This window comes from Glycine max, chromosome 19 (assembly GCF_000004515.6).
Source record: "Glycine max cultivar Williams 82 chromosome 19, Glycine_max_v4.0, whole genome shotgun sequence".
NCBI lineage: Eukaryota > Viridiplantae > Streptophyta > Magnoliopsida > Fabales > Fabaceae > Glycine > Glycine max.
In genome coordinates, this window is record NC_038255.2 from 2,419,818 (window position 1) to 2,441,034 (window position 21,217).

The following is a 21,217-nucleotide window of genomic DNA, read 5'->3' on the forward strand; positions in this document are numbered from 1 at the left end:
ACCTGAATCATTTTGAGAAACATGGCCACTAGTGATTCTTGTTGTGTGATAAGAGATAGTTAAGGCTCTACGCTCACAAGAGCTGCATGACTAGAATTGTTTCCTCCACTTGATTCACGCTTTTTATTTTCCTTGAGTTCATGCCACCAATCTGGATAACCATGTAGTTTGAAACATGTTTCTTTTGTATGTTTCATATTTCCACAATGTCTGCATCCTTCTCCTTCTCCTTGTGATTGAGATTTGATAGTTGGCTTGCCATTTGAAGTCATTTGAAGAGATAATTGGTGTTGAGGTTTATGCCCTCTCCTTAAAAGTATAGCACCTCTTGACACAATATCTTTATTTACCATCATCACAAATTACCTCAAATCTTCTCTTCAGACTAGTGCATAAGCTTGTTGCACCGTTTGGAATGGTTGCATCTGAAGTACATCCGCTCGAATCTTGTCAACACAATCATCAAGCCCATCTAAAAAGGTATAGACTATGTCTTCTTGCAAAATTAAATTATATTTCTGAATATCAGCATCACATTTCATAGGATTTGGTCGACGGAAATTGATTTCTCTCCATAGTCCTTGTAGGTTGTTATAATACGTTTCAATAGATCTGTCGCCTTCTTTGAGTCTGGTCACTCTTCTTTTGAGATCATATACTTGTGATGTATCAGCGCCATCAAAGTATGTTGTAGCAATACTATCCCAAACAACCTTAGCCGTTGGAAATCTAATAAAGTTGCTAACCAACTTTAGATCCATAGAATTGATGAGCCATCCCTTCACCACTACATTTTTCGTTCTCCTTTTTTTGAATGCAGGGTCTGTTTGTGGGGGTTCAGGAAGATCTCCATTTATATATCCCAATTTGTCTTTGCTTGAGATATACGTCTTGACAATTTGGGACCATAGTGCATAATTGGTACCATCTAATTTGATTCCAATTTGTATTGCAGCTTCAGAACTTGAAATTTGACTCTATGTTTGGTTGAGATTCAATGCTTGAGTAATCCTTGTTGTAAATTTTGCGAGGAGTGAATTCTCCCCTTCCTATTTCGGCACCCCTATTGTAGGCGTTTCCATTTTTCTCTCTTTTTCGTATGTATCTAGAATTCCTGCTCTGATACCATGTTAAAGAGGAGACAAAAGAGAAAGAATATCTTTATTTTTCCTTATTTTCCAATGTAATAAAGGGAGGCTATATATAATTTGTACATGAAGCTATTTTTGGAAGAAAAATATAATCACACTAATCTAGGCTAAAATAATTCAACGGATATTCAACGATATAAATTAGGTAACAAGAATATTATTGTTTCCTATGATTCCTCTTTGATAACTCACGTCAACAGCACGGTCATTTGGAACTTGGAACACTACTTCTCTTCTAGTTCTTTTAGAGTTTGCCCTGTTAAATGTCAATTGATGAATGCTAGTCACCTGCATCCATGGATTCTGTTGTAATTGCAGAAAGAGATTCAAGGAAAGAGTAATATGCAAGTGCAATTCATATCTAATCAGTTGATTGTTTGGACTTTGGAGGCTGATTAAGTGATTTTGGTGTCTAATTCAAGAGTGTTGTGTTATATTTGACACATATTCAGTTCTACCCGAGCAATATGTTTGGTTATCAGTTGAAGAAAGTAATTTTGGATGCTGAACATACATTTAGAGAATAAACTCATTTTGGTAACATGATTGGTTACTCCCAATTTGTTTGCGATGAAAATTTTGTCTTGAAACTCAATTTTGCAAAATGAAGACTTGGATTGCTCGTGCAATGAAAACTTTAATCCAAACATGAACTTAGTTGCCCTCACTGTTTACATGCTTGTGTTTATCTAATATATGAATACTGAACTAAGTATAATCTAATTACACAGAGAGCCTGGTTGAGCCATTTTTCAACCGGTTCACAAACATAGGTAAGTAGGAAACTAACATACGAAATAGATGATGCACACATGCTTGGTTTAGCATAACATTAATTGTGAGATATTCATATTCCGCGTGGTTTTTTGAATTTGCTAGGCATTTATTTCATTCTTTTCCTCATTTGTGTGTAAATGTAAAGAAAATAAGAAGATATATATACAATAGTAATTGACAGAGGTATCAAAATGGAATAACATGACATATGATATATATACATTTGATAAACATTTTATAAATAAAACAGAGTAGAACATAAGATTAGAAAAACAGAATATTGTTGACACATGGTTTATAAAACTCATACTTTATTTAATTTAATTAACTGAGTTAGACCATTCAGGATCGATCTAAGAGTAAAATAAAAAAAAATCATATATATTAACAAAAATGTATGTTGACAAAAAACCTAAAATATAGTTTTTCTTTTAAAATACTTTTTTTTTTAATTTACTTTAGTTCCTCTCACCATTGGGTTGTCCTGTTCCTGATACCGTCTTAACATATTGTTGATTTTTTTGAAAAAAAATTATAATTAAACAATAAATTAAATTAAGAAGACAAATACGGCAATATGAAATAAAAAAATTAAGACAAATTGAATGTTTCATTTCATTCTACAAACTTACCAAACCATATAAAGAAAAAGTAAAAATGTACAAGTCATCACTCATTATCATTAGTTAAACGGCTAAATTTATTGGACAGCAAATCTGTCATATAAATGAGTCAGTAAATGTGAGCATGGAATTCTCATGATTTAGGGACAAAAATTATACTTAAGGTCGTATCTTTACGTAATTCTCCTTATTATAATACTCTTTAATATTTGTGTGTGTTCAGTGTATTTTGTTGAATACTTGAATTGGGTAACTGGAATTCTGGCGCCTATTATTATAAAAATGTATTCACAAAATAATAAAATAATTGCTTAAATTAAAATATTTTTTTAAGCATGCTAATTTAATTAGTTCGCGTGAAATTAAAATATATTATTTTTATGTCTAATTATAATTATAAGATATTTTTCAAAAATTTGGTTTCACTTTTTTATAAGATTCTTTTTTAATTTCTAAATACATTAATTATTTTTTTCCTTTTATATTTTTATTTAATTATTTTTTTTAAAACATTAATGAGAAATAAATAAGTGAATAGAGAGAATAAAAAAGTAATTTAGAATAAAAGTATAAATAACTAACAAATTTAATATGATAATTATTTTTTGAAACGATATGAATTTTAAATTAAAGACGGCGGGAGTATATTTTGAGAAGGTAAAAAGTTTTTAATTGTCAATTAAATGTCTCAGCAAATGAAAAATAAGTGTTTACATACAAAAAGGAAATTGAAAAATAAGTGAGAACGTGAAATATATGGTCTATATATATCAACCAATTGAAGAAGAAGAAAAAAACACTGCATTACAAAAAACTTTGAGAGCTACGTACCAATTTCGTGTGAAACATGGATAGAGTGTTTGAAACCATGAATATTCCACAATCCTCTAAAAAATAACACTGCATTACAGAAAACTTTGAGAGTAACTGTGTTTTCTTCTCATTATATTTCAAAAATTAATTAATGAATTTTATCATAAAAAATTATTTTCCAAATGCCGTGCATATCATTTACCACTTTCCTCTAAAAAAATTCATTTACGTCTTTAATATATAGGTTAATTAACTCCATATATCCGAATTAAATAAGGATGGGCTAACCAATTGAACTCCTAAGCTGTCATATAATAAGAAGACACCTCTAATTTTAGTTATTCTGTCATATTGTAAGGTGTAGGTGTAGTGTAGGGACTAATTAATTAAAACTTATATATTTTGTTTTTTCATGTAGGAACTAAAACTCAAAATAACTATAGAGATTAAATATACGACTTTTAAAATTAATTTTACTTCAGTTAAAAAAGTATCTTTTACTTGACGAATAATAAAATAAATTAATATAATATAAAAATTAAAAAATTAACAAAATATTAATATTTTTAACAGAAAATTGAAAAATAATTAAAATAATATATTTCAGAAAAGCATAAATGATTAAAAGAAATTTTTTAAAGCTTAATATACTAAAATGAAATAACTGCTCAACATAATATATTAAAAGTAACATAAAATGAAACAACTGCTCAACATAATATATTAAAAGTAAGATGAAGCCTTTTTTATATAATAATGGTACCAAGGTTTGAACTTTCAATCAAAATTTTATGCAAGTTATTTCAACACCGACTATTAGGCTGATTTTACGGGGTTAGGTGTAATTTGTTTTGGTTCACTTTGATTTGACAACAGGAATAAAAAAATCAAACCAAAATGAAATAAAAAAAGGAAGTATTTTTTGTTTCCAGTTTTTCTGGTAATTGATTTAATTTTTTTTTAATTATTTTGACAGTTTAAAATATTTTGATTAGATTTTAAATATTTTGTGTTTTATTGATGATAAAACTGTTGATAATTACTAATAAGAAATATTTAAGACAATTTTATATTTCACCCCTCTATCTAGCACTTACACAATCACGTGAAGGTAATATATAAATTTCCCAACAAGCAAGAAATCCATTGGAAATTGGCCAGTTGTTTCCATGTTGTTGCTTCCTCAATCTATTCAGGGAATATTTATTTATAGTTAAAAGTTATTTGAATACAAACGAGATTAGAACTCTGATTGAAACTTGATTTCACACAGTAATTAACGTTAGCTTCTGCACTGACTTATTCATGGCGCTGTCAAAATTGCTTTACAGCGATTCTACTTTGTAACGGATAAGGCCTATGGGTTGAATTTGCGGCAATAACTTTTCAATTAAGCAAACAGTATCTTAATCGGAATGTACCATTGTGTAACTGCAATATAGGTGGTAAATAATTTTCACAATTAATTAAATATGTAATTTGGGTTAAGGTGTGAAAAGGAGTTAGGTTAAATTAACCTAAATTTCTTACATATTATATTTTTTTGTTTGTTGGTTTGACCGGACACAAAAGTTCAAGTTAAATTGGCTCAGTTTTTTTCAAAATAATTTTATTTAAATTTTACAAGAAAAAATATCTATCTACATAGATTTAACAGTTTTCGGACCTCAATTTCATGGGCACGAGACTAGTTCATTTGGCTTGCCAAACAAACCCAATTTTGATAACCTAATCCCTTATTTTGATTATCTTATGAGAAAATATCTATTAAAAAATGTTAATGTTTTAAATAAATATCAATTCCTCGAAAAATTAATCCATAATTTTGGGCTAAGATATACTTGGGTTAAAAATAAATTATTTAGAAATTATGCTACTTGAATATCACTTTCTAATATGAAAAACCGGCTAAACACACTGAAGCAAATACCACATTCGGTACTTATTATAAGGTCCATATAGTAATTTACCAAGGATTAAAAAAATTTAGTTAACTTAATTGAAAACATTAAATATATCTTAACTAAGTTAATATTTTTTTTCTTTCTAAAACTACTCATGTGAATAAAACTAATAAATATTAATGAATTATGTTTTTCTCATATCCATTCTAAAAAACTGACTTTAATAAATGACATTCTTATGAAAAAAAATTAATGCAGGAATATCTTAGATTAGATTTTATAAAAAAAAAGTTACATTTTTAATTTGGACCTCATAATAAGAATCGAATCGAATGTAGTATTAACTTATTGTATAATAATGCTAATTTAATTAAAAAAATGAAAATAAAAAATTTAAAAGTTTCACTCAATTCACAGCATTAATAACTAACTATTGTATAGCATTATTTTGAGTCATAATTAGTATGTTTAGGGGCTGATGTCCACAGACAAAGACTTAGGTAGCAGAAGAAGTTTGACCACTGTTCCAACATAGGTTGTAAACCCTAAGACGCACGAAACAGACAACAAGAGCATCAAACGAGACCTAAGTGCTGGTAAATTCACCATGTTTGGATTTTGTAGTCTCACCCTTTGATCTTTTGGAATTTAGTAGAGACTCCTAAATTGCTAGCTACCTAGCCATAATGTGCGTGGTTAGCAATTTTATGCCATGTGATTTGAGCATGTCATCAACTTCTCTGCACAGTTAGTTTGGACTTACTACAAATAATGCTAGTAAAAGTGGAAACAAATATCATATTTTCTCTAAAACCAAATGACATCTAACATAGACAATTTTTTGTTAGAATTGCTTTTAAAGGACGTACAATCAAATTAAGATTCAACGAGTACCTACAAAAATGACTTGCAATATCCATCAAATAAGTCCTAGTCTAGACATAAGTAATCACTAATACATATTTTTATGTACAAGTGCATATGTGACTACTAATTTACTATACTACCTAACTTGTCCCACACTCATACAGTCATACTTATATATAATAAATAAAATTATATAAATAAATATTTATTATATTTTATTGTTAGAATTCAAAAAATCTTTGAACTATTTTTTAATCAAATTTAATGTTATAATTTCAATTAATATTTTGTTGTCATTAATTTTTCATATTTCATTTTAATATTCAAGTATTTTTTTTAATTTGTAAAAAGACACATTAAAATATTATATTTAAATAAAACATGGATATAATAGGTCCAAATATTCTTATAAGCTAATTAATGTAGTTTATAAAATTTATGATTACTTGTATTTGATTTCTTTGGTGTGAAAAAAATAACTTATAAATTTGGATACTCTTTAAATGAGTATAAGATTGCTCTAACACCATACTATCACTCCTAGTCCTAGGTCAACTAGTTGAACTTACTCAAATACTCTGTTTCCAATAAATGGGAATGCCCTCTCAATCAAGAGTGTATAGCCTAGCATATTGAATTAATTATCTTTTAGACTAAGTACCTAAATTGGTGACATGTCACTTGTTGGTTTTATTTTTTTCTTTTCACTGCTATACACACTTTCTTTCTATTTTTTTTTTTCCAAATTACACCTATTTACATAATAATATCCAAATTATACCCCTTTTCATAATCTTCTTTGAGAAGTCGAGATTGATTATCCCGACTTCTATACGGTACTTCTTTTTTTAATTAATTTTTATTTGTAAATTTTTATTTTAATTTAAATTATTAAAATAATATAAATATTATATTTTATAAATAATCTTTTCATAAAATTTATTTTTAAAATTAATTAAAAAATATTTATATAATATAATATTTATATTATTTTAAAAATTTAAATTAAAATAAAAATTTACAAATAAAAATTAATTAAAAAAAAGAAGCACCTTACGGAAGGCGGGACCCCAACTTCTCAAAGGGGATAAAAATGAATGTAGTTTGGGTATTATTAGATAAATAGGTGTAGTTTGAGGAAAAATTAGAAAGAGAGTGTATATAACAGTAAAAAAAAACCTCACTTGTTCATATTTGTCACGGAACATGAGGAATATAAGACGTGAAAAGTTTGGTAAATAAAAGGGAATGTTGCAATCCTAGAATTAGCACAAAAATGACAAAAATTGTCCTATAAGGTTCCGCAGAAGAATTAGGCAGAGAATTTCCCATACTGAAAGCAACATTAAGAATATTATATAGTTCATTAAAGAACAATTCAAAATAGAATTAATTGATCTGTTAGAAAATGAAAAAAAATAAAATAATTACGTTAGAAGCTTGCCTTGTCATTTTGTGCTTGTCTTTGATTTGTTGAAGATAAAAGGAAATGTTTGTGAGCATCATCAGCAATGAAAATGAAATAATCACACACATTCACAATATAAAAAACACCCCTTAATGCTTCTAATTCTGCAGTCTCTTCTTCTGATCCTTATTTTTTGGTCATTCATTCACACAACAAAGTATATTAGGGGTTTTACTTTTTTCTTGACTTAGTGACATCTTCCTTTGCAAGAACCTTAAATAGCTTACAAACACAACCTCTTCTCAACACCAAAGTCATCGTGATTTTTATCCAAATTCTCAACACACTTTCTCATTAGAGCAAATCCTAAAAGGGCGGCAGAAGCTTTGAAAACAGAAAATTTCTTGGGAGGCACATAACAAGGCCTTGAACTAAGCAAATTTGTACACACTGTGAGTTAGCATAACTTGAAACTATCTTACTATGTTCTTTTAACTTCTACTTTGTCATTATTCATAATTGAGAACAGCAAATTAATAATGATGGGTTTTGTTTTGTTTTTCAAAACTTACAAACTACAAACAATATGCTTGATGCTTGTGTTTCCATGTACGCAAATTTGATAACCATGAGTATTATAATAATATCTTATATTTTCTTCTTATCGATACTAGAACAACAATACAGGTGTTGATATCTTGAGAAGCTTCTCTATATATTTGCATTTGGTTTTCTTGGACAAAGAAATTCAGAGAGAGAGAGAGAACATGGAGGAGAGGAATGAGATGGAAAGAATTGATGATGTGATGCCAGGATTTCGTTTTCACCCCACTGATGAAGAGCTTGTTGATTTTTATCTCAAGAGAAAAATTCAGCAGAAGTCTCTTCCTATTGAACTCATTAAGCAAGTGGATATTTACAAATATGATCCATGGGACCTTCCAAGTAAGAACTCTCATGACTCACACACACACACACACTCATTGTTCTCTACCTTTCTCTTCTTTTGTTGTTTTGCTTTATATGCCACATAGACAAATCTTACATACAGGGTCAGACTAATTTGCAACCAAGTCTTCCTATTTCATTTTAGTTCCTATGGTAGTTTTGGTATTCATAATTTTGAAATGTGGTAGATTTTGTCCTTGGTCAAGTCAAAATAAAGCATAGGATTAAGAACAAAATTCATCATATTTCAAAATAACAAGAACCAAAACCATCATTTTTATAGTTAATATTGACCAAATCTTAAGGGACCTAAAATATATTTTATCCTTTTATTTTTCTAGAGTGAGCATCAAAGGTTCAAAACTCTTATAATTTTAACTTGGTTTCAATTTTTGTTTTTATGCACATGAAGAGCTGGCAGGTACTGGGGAGAAAGAGTGGTATTTCTACTGTCCAAGGGACAGAAAATACAGGAACAGTGCACGTCCAAATAGAGTCACAAGAGCTGGGTTTTGGAAGGCCACTGGAACTGACAGGCCTATATATTCCTCTGAAGGAAAGTGCATTGGTTTGAAGAAGTCTCTTGTGTTCTACAGAGGAAGAGCTGCTAAAGGAATGAAAACTGACTGGATGATGCATGAGTTTAGGCTTCCTTGCATATCAGACTCATCCCCTCCCAAAAAACTCTCTGACAAAAGCCTCCCTCCAAGTGTATGTATTGCACCAATTTCTTATACATACATACAAACATACATACATGTATATGACATTTCAAGTGGCAACATGAAAGATTTAGAGGGACTAATCTTGATCACTTCATATTACATGCAAGGTCAAAATTAGATATATGTTAAGCATTTATGCACTCATAGTGTAATAAGTTTCTTTAGTCTATAACTATATAGAAATTGTCCAGCCGTCACCACGTATCGGCTGGACAGTTTTTATATAATTATCATTCTTTTTATTAATTTCATTGTCCTTTATACTTTTTATATTTTTTCTTAAAACCGTGCAAATACATGGACAATTACATAGTATCATTTAATCACAAATTATCATGTATAATAAATTTGTTGATTTTTACTGTAATTACTTTAAAAGTCATATTAATGATGTATTCGATTGGTTAATAGTGTAGAATTTTTAAACTAACAGTGTAAAAATTAAACTTGTAAGTTAAACTAATCTTTACTATCCATGTAAGAATGAACAACTAAGATTAGTTCTTCTTATCCTTCGTACTCTCACCTAATTGTATATAGGAGAGAGCATGGAAAATGTGAGAAGAGTTAATTGATAAACATATAGAGAGATAAATAGACATAGAGATAGATAGATATCGATAGACAGATAGATAGAATTTGTATTTCAATTGTGGTTATTCATGTAGTGCTTTGTGTGTTTTCAGGATTCATGGGCAATTTGTAGGATATTCAAGAAAGCCAATTCCTTCTCCATGGCACAAAAAGCATTATCTCTCCCTTGGATCTCTCAGTTACCTGGAGGCATGGTATCTGACATGTTCACACAAGGTTTAAACTGCCATAACATAGAATCACCAGCCATTCAATTTTGTGGTGACAAGCAGGATGAGTTACACCAAGTCTCCAACAATGCCATCAACACCAACTTCACAGCCTCAGATATTCCCACTTACAAGCCCATCAACAACAGCACAGCTTCCAAAAGTCCTGTTTCAGATGGAGACCTTGCTGCTGACAACTTCATATTCTACACAGGGCCCACCAAGTGCTGCAGCACACTACTTGATGCCACTAATTCCATGCTTTCTCATCCCAACCCTGACTACATAGCATTTGAAGAGCCAAACCAACAACATTATAGTGGCTTCTCAATCAATCTACCTCAAGATATGCAACAAAACATGAGCACAGAAACAGGAACCACTGGATTTCCCTTCAGTTTGAGTCCTCCTTATGATGCTGCTTGGAAGGCTTCTTCTGTGGCATGGGATTCACCTCCTTGCCCTAGTGACATGTCCACTACCTATTCCACTAATAAATGCTACACTTAATTAAACAAATTAGGGGCATTCATGGTGTGATCAGGTATTGGCAATAGAAGACTTTTGGCTTGTTAGTAGTTACCATTTTGTTTTTACAATTTTAGTATATTTATCACTAAAATCAATACCATTAGGTACTGATTTTTCTTGTAAATGTACAAGTGCTATCACTTTTTCCCTGTTCATATTTATATGTACCTGAATGTAACTACCAGTACCACCTAGAAACAAAAGAGCCACAAATTTTATGAACCATGTGCTGGGAAAATAGATCTTCTCATGTTGGATTTTCATGTGACAGGGTCATGTGAAGGAAGAAAAAAAAATGTAGACACAAAGATTTCAAGGTCTTATGAAAATTTGTGGGATCATTGTCTCTGTGTCTATATTTTTTATTCACGTGATTTTTGTCATTTGAAAAACTCTCTTGGAATGATTCGTTTTTGGAGGGGGGGGAGACACTTTGTAGTTTCGAGGAGGTTTGCTTTGTTATTTGCTTATATGTTTCACGTATTTCATACATTTACCTAGTTGTACATATAGTTTCATATCTCCACGTATAGTTTTAATTTTATTTTAATCTTTTGGTTTATTGTTTTATTTATCTATATCCTTGTTCAAATTATAGTATCTAACATATACTAGCTATTAAATTTAGGCTATACAATTACACATAATCAAAATTTAATATCATATATGATCACTTAAAAAAATTATATGATTTTTTAAAAAAATTTACATAATTAAATTATTTTAATCTGGTAAGATCTAATGGTCAATTATATTCCACTTACTTTAAAAAAAAAAAAACAAATCCTTTAATCACATATGCTCCCTTATATACTATACCATTAATTAGGCATCTAACATGTTTCGATATTAGGTAGAAAGATTGATAAAAATAAAATAAAATCAGAAAGTATCTAAAAATTGGAAAGAGGTTCTTGGAATCTTCTTCGTTATTTGGAGTATAGCTGAAAAGGCTAAAAGTTAAAAGAAAGCACAAATAGATTTCTGTTAGGAGAATATAGACTTTAATTTTGGCTTATACACAAAAGATTTTGATGATTAAAAATTATAAATAAAATTTAGCTTTCGCTGTTTCGAATAAGAAATACTATTGGCACATGAATTCACATAGTGAGAGGATATACAGTGGAGGAATGTGGCGTGCAAGAATGAATTTGACAAGTCAATTGGGACAAATTTTGTTCACTTTCACGTTACTTGGTCCCAATAATGAAATTCAGAGATGATCTAGTGCATCATGGGAAGTGAAAAAAAAATGGATTAAGCATATACAACGTCATTAACGTGTATAGAAAATATATGGATAATTAGATACACACACGCTAAACTCTATGAGATATATAATAATATTCTTGTTATGCAGAGAAGCCAATTTTCAGGCCACCGCGTACAGAGATAATAGAGTCACAAGTTTCTTTACTTTTAACAAAGTCAGGATGATCGAGTACTGGTTGCTTGTATGGATTAACTTATTTTGTCATTAAATTTTTTTAATTAATCTATTTTTAAAAAAATATTTATTGAGAATCTAATTAAAATATACATAATAGTACATTCTATATGTTAGTGTTATATTTTTAAAATATTTTAGTTATCATGACCATATAATAAATGTAAATTTAAATCATTGCAAATTACTTGTTTCATTATGTTCTTTTATTGCACTTAGAAATAACAACAAATAATAAATGGTCTCCACCACGGTAGAGATTTGTTGTGTACACAACCATTTATTGGAACTAATTATAACAAAAAACATTGTTGTATAATCAATCTAGTATAACTTTAATTTTAATCCCATTGACGTGTGTAATAATATTTGTTTTATTTATTTTAATTCCATTAACATGAAATTATTGGCATTATGCTAAATTAGTGCTCGAAGAGCATAAAATCTCAACTAAAATTACGGCCAAATAGAGAAAAAATAATAAAATAAATTGAGAAAAAATAAATGTGGTATGTAACTATGTATAAAAAGATCAAGTGTGGTCAGATGTATAGTTTAATTTTTATACTGACCAATGAGCTACTTACTGTATCAAATACTGTTCCATTTAATTACAACAGATTTGCACACTCCAAGTCAATACCTTATATTTTCTATTTCAACTTGGTCAGACATTGAATGATGCCTCCAAATTGTTTGATAAAATGCATTGGATAATGTTGATAATTGATACTTTTTGCTTTATATGAAAAATGGTCTTAAAAATTTCTTGATCAGCTCCTAGATGTTAGCAATTACAATTATCAATAGTATAAAATGCACAACCTTATATATGGAAATAGGGATTTTACACCTTGATTCATAACATGCATGCTGACTGATAATGTAATATGGGTATATAAGATGAATGAAAACTTTTATATAATCATGTAATTTTTAGTTATGAAATGAGATTTGTAATTTTTCTTCCTTTCTTTCAATTGGGAAACAATTCAAATATTTAATTTTAAATTGTTAAGATATTATTCAAATTAAGTTATTGTTTAGATTTAAAAATATTATTCATTTAGGAATTTGTTTTTTCTTATAAGATTAGAATACTAGCTTCATATATAAAAGTTCTTAAAGAAGAAAAAAATCACCAGAGGGGATCATCACCCTTAAGTGAGAGAAGATCATACCAATGAAGAATTTACAAGTTTGCCTAAAAGACTTGTGATGGGAGTGTGGATTATAGATGAAGGATTGAAAGTCCGAATCACAAAATAGAAAATAATATTTTTTTTATTCTTATAATGTTGCATTTTTTTTTTAATTTTATGGTGTGTTCTTTGTCATCTTTGTAACTAATATTATTAGATCTGTGTTTTTTCTCCAGCATTTTCTTCATGAAAACAAATGTTTGTAAAATTGTGGAGAATATTAGTCATATACTAAAAGTTTGATGGTTCAAAGTAATTGCAAACCGCTGAGAATTATTCATCAAAGAGACTGTTTTTCTATTTTTCTATTTTTTTTTCTTGCTTATTAGTGATTCTCCTCTCTTAACGCTGAGTCTTTAATTATTATATACCAACATTGAATGAAATATTGGAAATTTGATAGACGTTTTTTCTTCTGGTGACCCTTTTAACAGGTACTTGATAATCTCAAACTCAAAGATGTGAGAGTAATCCGTTGTTTATACGGTGTGGGAACAAGTTGCAAATTATTAGAATTGAAGGTTCAGCAAGTTTAATGAAACTGAGCTTTGGTGTGAATAAATCCCAGTGGTTCGTTTTGATCTATGATGCAAATTGGTTAAACTGGACACTCCAGTTTTTTCTTAACTTGAGAGGATCTATGTCCCCCCACACCCTCACACACAAATTCCAATCCGAAAATAATTTTGTTTACTAAATATGTTCAAGTTTATATTAACTTTCTCCAAACATGAGGATGGTTTTATTTATTTATACAAGAATCATGCTTAAATAAAATCCCCAAGCCTCTCTTTGAACAGTTAAAATGGAGGTGGTAAAGATTATATCAAAAAGTTCTTAGTTGTACGGGGAGAAAACACTTTTCACTATATCCACAATGGTCTTCTAAATGTGGAGTAACATATGTACAAAAAACAAATCTAGCGTATAACTATTAACAAGGAAAAAGCAAGAAAGATGGTTCTATATGTATACTTCTGTTTACAAAATTGATGTTACTTAGTTTATTATGACACCATGCTAGTTGATCCCTAGATATTTTTGACATGTTCAACACTCTCCAAACCAGTTTCATGTCCACTTGAGGAAAAAAGTAAAGCAAATGATCTCTTCCATCTTCCTCATGCTTTTGGAACTTCTTCATTATGCTACTTCTCTTCAAAAGTTCATTAAGTCTCTTTTCCTTCTATATGTCCAAATAAAGAAGAGTTATTTAACAAAAGAAGAAACATTATTAAACCCTTTTCATTAAGCAAAGAAGATTTTGTTTTAGAAGCCTTAATTACCTTTCGAAGTTCTGCTTGAATCTCCCTAAGAAATTCTGAATCTGCAGGGTCTTGGAGCTTTACTTGAGTTTCTCTAGGACCTTTATGAGCCAAGCTAGATGCATCTTTATCAGCTCTAATGAAACGCGAAATTATCTTAATTGATTCTTCTAAAATCTCTACTAGCATGTCAATTGTGATTTCATCTTTATCTGCATCTCCTGTTTTGAATTTCTCTTCTTCCTTGGTTTTGTCCTCTGCAGTCAATTGAGGTTCTATAGTATGAGATACTATTTGTCTTATGAATGGATTTTTATATAGTCCTCCACATAGCTCAAAGGGACTATGAAAATGAGGCTAATAAAAGTAACTACTTAAAAGGAGATGTGACCAAATTTACATTATGTTGAAAAGGACTAACTTAGTGTCTTTAAATGTCAACCAATTTTGTGTGCGTTACCAAGGTAAAACTGCATTTTCATTTATTGGAAAACAATACTAAGAGCACTAAAGGAACTGAATCTATGTATTATTCATGAGAGAAATGTTAGTAATAAACTATCTATTATTGGTTAAAATTTGTTAAAAATTACAAAATTATAAGTGTGACTCGTTAAATAAAATTGACCCAAAAATTTGTAGTTTCTAATAAATCTCAGTTAATAGTAAAGAGTGTGTTCAAAAGAATGTGTTAAAAAATATTGCTAATATTTCTATTGTCGATATTGAAAGTTCTCACCTCTTATGACAGGAACTTGAAGAAAATTTTGCATAGCACAACGATTCCTGGCATAGTATTCAACTCGTGGACCTTGGAAACGTTCATTCTCTATAAATCTTAGCAGAAGCACTTGAAAATGCTGGAACTCCTCAGCTACTTCATTGTAACTTTGAAACCTGCATTGATCAGATTCCCATAACTGCAAAGCCTTCTCATACTCCAACTGAAGGAAATCCCAAGAAAGGCACAACTGTCCCACATATGCCATTTCCAAGTCACTGTAGAATTCTCTCACGAACTTTTTCAATGGGTCAGAATCAGATTTTTTACGCCTCATGAACTTCTTCAATGTGGAAGAGTTCTCACGACTTGAAAATGATAGCACAAGGTCCTTGGTCTTCAGGGCACCTATAATATGCCGTGACAGTTAGAAAAAACGATATTTTGATTGGATTCTTAACCACCAAACTAAGCATAATGCAATGGCCAATTAGATTCAAAATCATAAATTTATATAAGAACATGTTTGCTGACTTGGTTTGAATAGTAGTAGTAGTTTATAGAAGATGCTATTTTTTAATTATGAAATAGATGATAATATTTAACTAAAAATGCCATTTTTTAAAAGCATTAATTCTGTTTTAAGTAAATACTATTTTGCTTGTTTTAATACTGACAACTTAAGTCATGAAAGATGGAAATTTTACCATAGAGGGTATAAAATTGATTAAATGAATGGCTCTCTATATGAATACTATATCTTATGATGTTTGGAAGATAAAAAAAAAATAATAAACTAGAGTATCATAATGAACTCTACTGCTATAGATGTTTGGAAAATTCATGCATTCCCAGTGTCCAACTAATCAAATTTAGTGGATTCTCACCTTCAATTATAACGATTTATCCATTTAGGTATTGATGATAATTATAAGTTGAATGAAATTGTTTATCAATCAACCACAAACTCATTTAACAAATGAAGGAAAGAAAAAAGCAAAGTAAAGCATTGAGTGAAAACAGCTGAAAGGTTAGAACTACTGACCTATGGCAAACAGCTTTTGGTAATTTAAGATATCAAATTTCCTCATTCTTTCTGTGTAGCTCTTGTAGAATTTTGTAAGATCATTTATGGCACTACCATGCTTGAATTTTTCATCAATTTCCCATGGCTTCAAGTCTTCCATTATTATCCTTTGCGTCTCAAAGGTGGTAGGCAGACCAGTATCTCTTACCTTGTTAAGCTCTATCTTGAGCTGTTCTATCAAATCTTGATGTTCCCATTGTGCATCAAACCGGTACGAATCCTCAAGATCTGAACCTGTTGAACTATGCAACAAGTTCATGCCATGCCTATCTTGAAAACAATTCCCTTTCAACTTTATGTTCTCAATATCTTGCATTATAGTTTCTTCTTCCAATCTTCTTATCCTAACCATTGTTGTATCTCTATCTTCAGCATCAAAACTCTCTGATCTTTTCTCACCCTCAAAGTTCAAATCTTCTTTTGTTAACACTGCATTTTCTTCATCATGGTTTCCCAAAGTGTGAACATTAGTAGTGGTTCCAAAATCTGTGTCTGACAAAAATTCATCTCCTATAGAACTGATCATAGAATTTGACTCCGTGCTTTCACAAATGAAATCATCTTCAGAAAGGAAATTGTTATCAGCTGAAATTTTTTCAAATAACACATTGTTATTCAGATTCTCCACTAGATGTTCATCAGCTTGTTCTACAGATGGCACAGTCTTGAGCTCCACTGCTGCATCAACACACCTTCTTTCACAACTTTCAGGTTCAAAATTTCTCTCTGATTCATCAACAGAATCATTTTCCAAAGGAAAATATTCTGAACAAACGCATGGTTCATCCAAGAAGCTGCTGAAACTCTTACTTGATAGGAACTCATGCTTGTTGGTGCTTTCAGAAGCCTTAACGTTATCAGTGTTCACAGAATCAAAAGTTTCACAACACTTCCAAGTTTGATACCGGAATTTGAAAACCAACCTCAGTTTCTCTTTTTCTTCTTCTTCATCAAGGCCAAGATTTCCAGCACAGTTTGTAATAGTAACTGTTTCAGAACAATCCTCATTGAACTTTGCTTCTGGTTCAGAACCATTTGATTCATTTTGATGACTACACTCTTGTTTAAATTTAATAGCATTAGTAATTTCCTCCAATCCTTCAGTTTTCAACTCTTCATCTTCGGAATATTTAAAAAAATCTTCTTCAGCCTCAATTTTTGTCTCGGAATTGTTGGAGTCATCATGATAGTTCTCATGGCAAAGATTTGAAGAACAAGTTGAATTGATAGCTTCATGACTGGTGTATCTGAAATTAACAGAAAAAAAAAAGTTAAATAGATGACAGAAGTAACTAAAAGCTTAATTGGTGATGAAAAGTTCAATTTCAATACCTCATGAAGATTCTGCTGCAAATCCAGAACAGAGTTTCCACAAGATGTGAGAGGAATATCCAAACATACCCAGAGAAAAGATCCATCTTTTGGTCCAAAAAAAAAAAAATGACCTTATAACATTGAAAAAGAATGTTTTTTTCATGGAAATCTCATTCTAAGCGGGTTTTTCATGCCAAGAATGAGTTCATTCCTATTGAAGCAAAACAGAGGAGTTAAAACAGAGGAGGTCATGCAAACTATTGATTTTGTACCTTGAATTTTTAGTAACCTTGTAACTACAAAGAGTAAGATATATTCATAAAAATTCAAGATCTTATCATGGAGGAAATATGAGATTTAAACCATATTTGAAGCAAGAACTAAGGGAAGAAAAGAACATGTCAGCTACTTGATTTTTTGAGTCTATTTTGGGTTACTTTAGAGCCATGGGATTCCTAAGAGTTTAAAGGGTTCTATCGACCATTATTCTCTTTTATATGCTCCATTGATACGAGACACACAAAAAGGGGAATTGTGTTGAATTCAAAGTTTTGTCAATTTTTGTTTTGTTCTTTGCCCCCAATTTTCTACATGTAGAAACAAAATGTTGCAGGTTTCACGCATTTGTAAGGAATGGAAAATTCATAGTTTGTGACAGTGAAAACTCAACCATGCATCGATTGAGAAAGGACTAAACAAATTGCATGAATTTGAGTCATGTCATGCTACTTGCACTGTGTTTATCTTGACAAATATATATAGCGCACGCACATGTATCTAAATTTAGTTTGTATGTATTCAATAATGTATTGTTGGGGTTGAGTTAGTTCAAATTTGGGAGAAAATGAGATCTGAACGGGTTTGGATTTCATATTTTGTTTTCTTTTGCTTAATCCCAATCAAACTAAATTAATGTTAAATGGGTTGATTCGATTTGAATTGTTGGATGTTCAGAGGAGACTTAATGTCAATGACTGAATCAATTATCATCGATTCTTATTGGTTTAGTTTGGATTCGACCCAAACTAGGAAACAATATAAAACATTTAATTGATTTGATTTGAATTGTTGGGTTGTTATCTTATTATTTGTGTAAGAGTTTTTAACTTTCATGTCAAAAAATGTATCTATTAATCAATTAAAAATATCATTAATATATATTTTAACATAATTATTATTTTTTAAGGTAATAAGATAAATATTATAAAAATAAACTAATTTATCATAAATGAAAATTTATAATTAAATGACATTATATTTTCTAGTGCATATACTATTTACTCTTTTGTTTAATTTATTTACATATTTATTATTAAATTTATTAAATGATGTGACAAATACTTTTTTTTATAATGATACTACTACATAAAAGATAAACTCATTTAATATAAAAGTGAGCATAAAACTCTGTTTTTTTCAGTGGATTTTTATCAATTTTATTACTTGATCAAAATATTATTCTATATGTGTTTCTTGTATGAGATAGTGACCATATGCATCGACCATTGTGGGTTGACCTGGCCCAAGAGCTGTCTTTATAGTTTATTCTATCCGAGTGGGTGTGGAATTTATGCGTTTGGTTTTACCTTAGGCCTGCATGCCACAACCATGGGAAGCTTCCTAGGCCTAAAGAAGACAAAAGTTTAATTAAAGTTTAAAGGGAATTATGCGATTTACTTTTCGGTGTTTGTTTCATTTTATGTTTCATTTTAAGCTAATGAAAATAACATAAAATGGGTGTGGGGTATTCTAAATTTCTGATTTACTCAATATATGGTTTGTCTGTATGAGAACTCCAAATTCAGTTTGGAGACAAAAATAAATTTGATATCATATTTGGTTTTTCTTCAAATGTATGTTTGGGGCTAAAATTTAACATAAAAATTTAATTTGGGATAAATAACTATTGAAATACTTTTGCAGATTGTAATCCAATACTTTTGCAGATTGTAATCCAAACATGCAGCTAGCTGAGGTGGAGCTAGATCATTTAATTAGGGTAAAAAATTAATTTAATATCATTGTTTAGGATATAAACTTAAGAAATTTTTGTTTTTAAAAAGTACTACAGTACATTTTTTTGAAGTGACTACAGTACATTTAAAATTCAATGATGCTTTAGTAGTGTAAAGGCTGCTACTGGTTTGAGTGTGTCTAAATTAATGATAATACTTCCATCCTTTTTTATGCTTAAAAAGTGATTAAGCATTTGATATTTCTCTATAGAATTATAATAATTAGGGTATTGTGTATGATTACTGTGATTGCTTATGTGCACTATAAAAACTTCACACCTGTTCATGATTAGCCATTGTTTGTCACTCCGGATAAGGTTCTCACTAGAAATGATATCAAGCTTTACAAAAAGTTTGAAACGCGTATGTGGCGAAATAGGCCATTAAAGTTTTAACACTAGTTCAGATAGTTTTGAGGGGGGAAAGATTCTGTTATGATGAACAAAATAATTCCAATCACCTAGAGTAACTTTAATGATGAGGTTTTCTCACCTTTTATATATATATATATATATAAGGTCTTTTTGTTTTCTTCTTCTCTTTTCGGTCTTCCCGTTAAAGCAACAATATCTTCCAAAGATATGCTATTAGAGTCCATAAACTTGACAAATTAATTATTTTGTGGCAAAAAATTGGTCCATTATACAATAAATACAGTCAATGCGAAACAATTTGAAATTATATGAAAAGAGGAGTGTTATTTAACATATTTTTCTGGAGTAATGATATACGCATATTTATTATCACACATGTCATCTTTACTAACATTTTTTATAAGACTTAATAAAAGTTTTAGTAACAAATTATGTATAATATTTCATAAAATATCATAAAAATATATTAATAATATTTTTTAAATATTGTCAAAAGTTTTTAACAGTACTTTTATTAAGTATTAGATGAAAAAATATTATTAAAAATCACATGTATAATAATGATATATACATATATCTTTAATTAATATTTTTTTCACATTATTTTTTTATGATTAATATTAATTGTTAATTTGTAAGTTTTTTTAGTGATAAAAATTTGAATCATTAAATTAACCTTATAACTCTCTAAAATGATGACAACTTGATTTATCAACCGCACCAAATCAGCATTTCCATTATAGAATGAAGTGGATAGAGTGAAACTTTCTAGGTCTATTCTGATTTTCAGACTTCACAAGTTAATGAAATATAAATGAAAAATAATAATTGAGCCAGGGATCATGACCTTAGGAATGACTTCATGAAATTTGAATACAGAAAATCCAAATTCATCATAGTAAATTATTAAACAAATAATTAAGCACTGATATTATGTTGATATAAGTGAAACTGATTTTAGATTTTATAAGTAAATTCTTATGTCTGACCTTTGCAAATAAAAAAGAAATTAGTTGAAAGGAAAGACCGATTAGAAATAATCAATATTTTTTTTGACAAAACTGATTAATAATTCGTATCTATAAATGGTAAAAAAAAATTAATAATTAAGGAAATTTGGTGAGTATGATAATTGGAGATAGTGTAAAAAAATTTCTTCCTTATAAATATACCTGCACTCAATATCATGTTTGTCCTTTTTTTCTTCTATTTTTTTCCAACAGGTGCCATGCGTGCATG

At 29.6% G+C, this 21,217-nt stretch overlaps 2 protein-coding genes across 3 annotated transcripts; one reads left to right on the top strand and one right to left on the bottom strand.

The window, feature by feature from the left end:
- Positions 1-7,673: 7,673 nt before the first annotated feature.
- LOC100778120 (putative NAC domain-containing protein 94) lies at positions 7,674-11,128 on the top strand. 2 transcript variants are annotated; one of them, XM_041012848.1, is made up of 4 exons: positions 7,674-7,995; positions 8,231-8,488; positions 8,904-9,202; positions 9,903-11,128. In XM_041012848.1, the coding sequence occupies exons 2-4, from the start codon at positions 8,311-8,313 to the stop codon at positions 10,527-10,529; spliced, it is 1,104 nt and encodes a 367-aa protein (XP_040868782.1). In that variant the 5' UTR covers positions 7,674-7,995; positions 8,231-8,310; the 3' UTR covers positions 10,530-11,128. The 2 variants fall into 2 exon arrangements, with proteins under 2 accessions (XP_040868782.1, XP_003554886.1); XM_003554838.4 differs by having other exon boundaries at positions 7,675-7,995; positions 8,218-8,488.
- Positions 11,129-14,049: 2,921 nt separating this feature from the next.
- LOC100778657 (uncharacterized) lies at positions 14,050-18,351 on the bottom strand. Its single transcript, XM_003554839.5, has 5 exons — positions 17,608-18,351; positions 16,234-17,522; positions 15,207-15,596; positions 14,489-14,724; positions 14,050-14,388 (listed from the first exon to the last, which is right to left on the bottom strand). The coding sequence occupies exons 1-5, from the start codon at positions 17,691-17,693 to the stop codon at positions 14,137-14,139; spliced, it is 2,253 nt and encodes a 750-aa protein (XP_003554887.1). The 5' UTR covers positions 17,694-18,351; the 3' UTR covers positions 14,050-14,136.
- Positions 18,352-21,217: the final 2,866 nt, after the last annotated feature.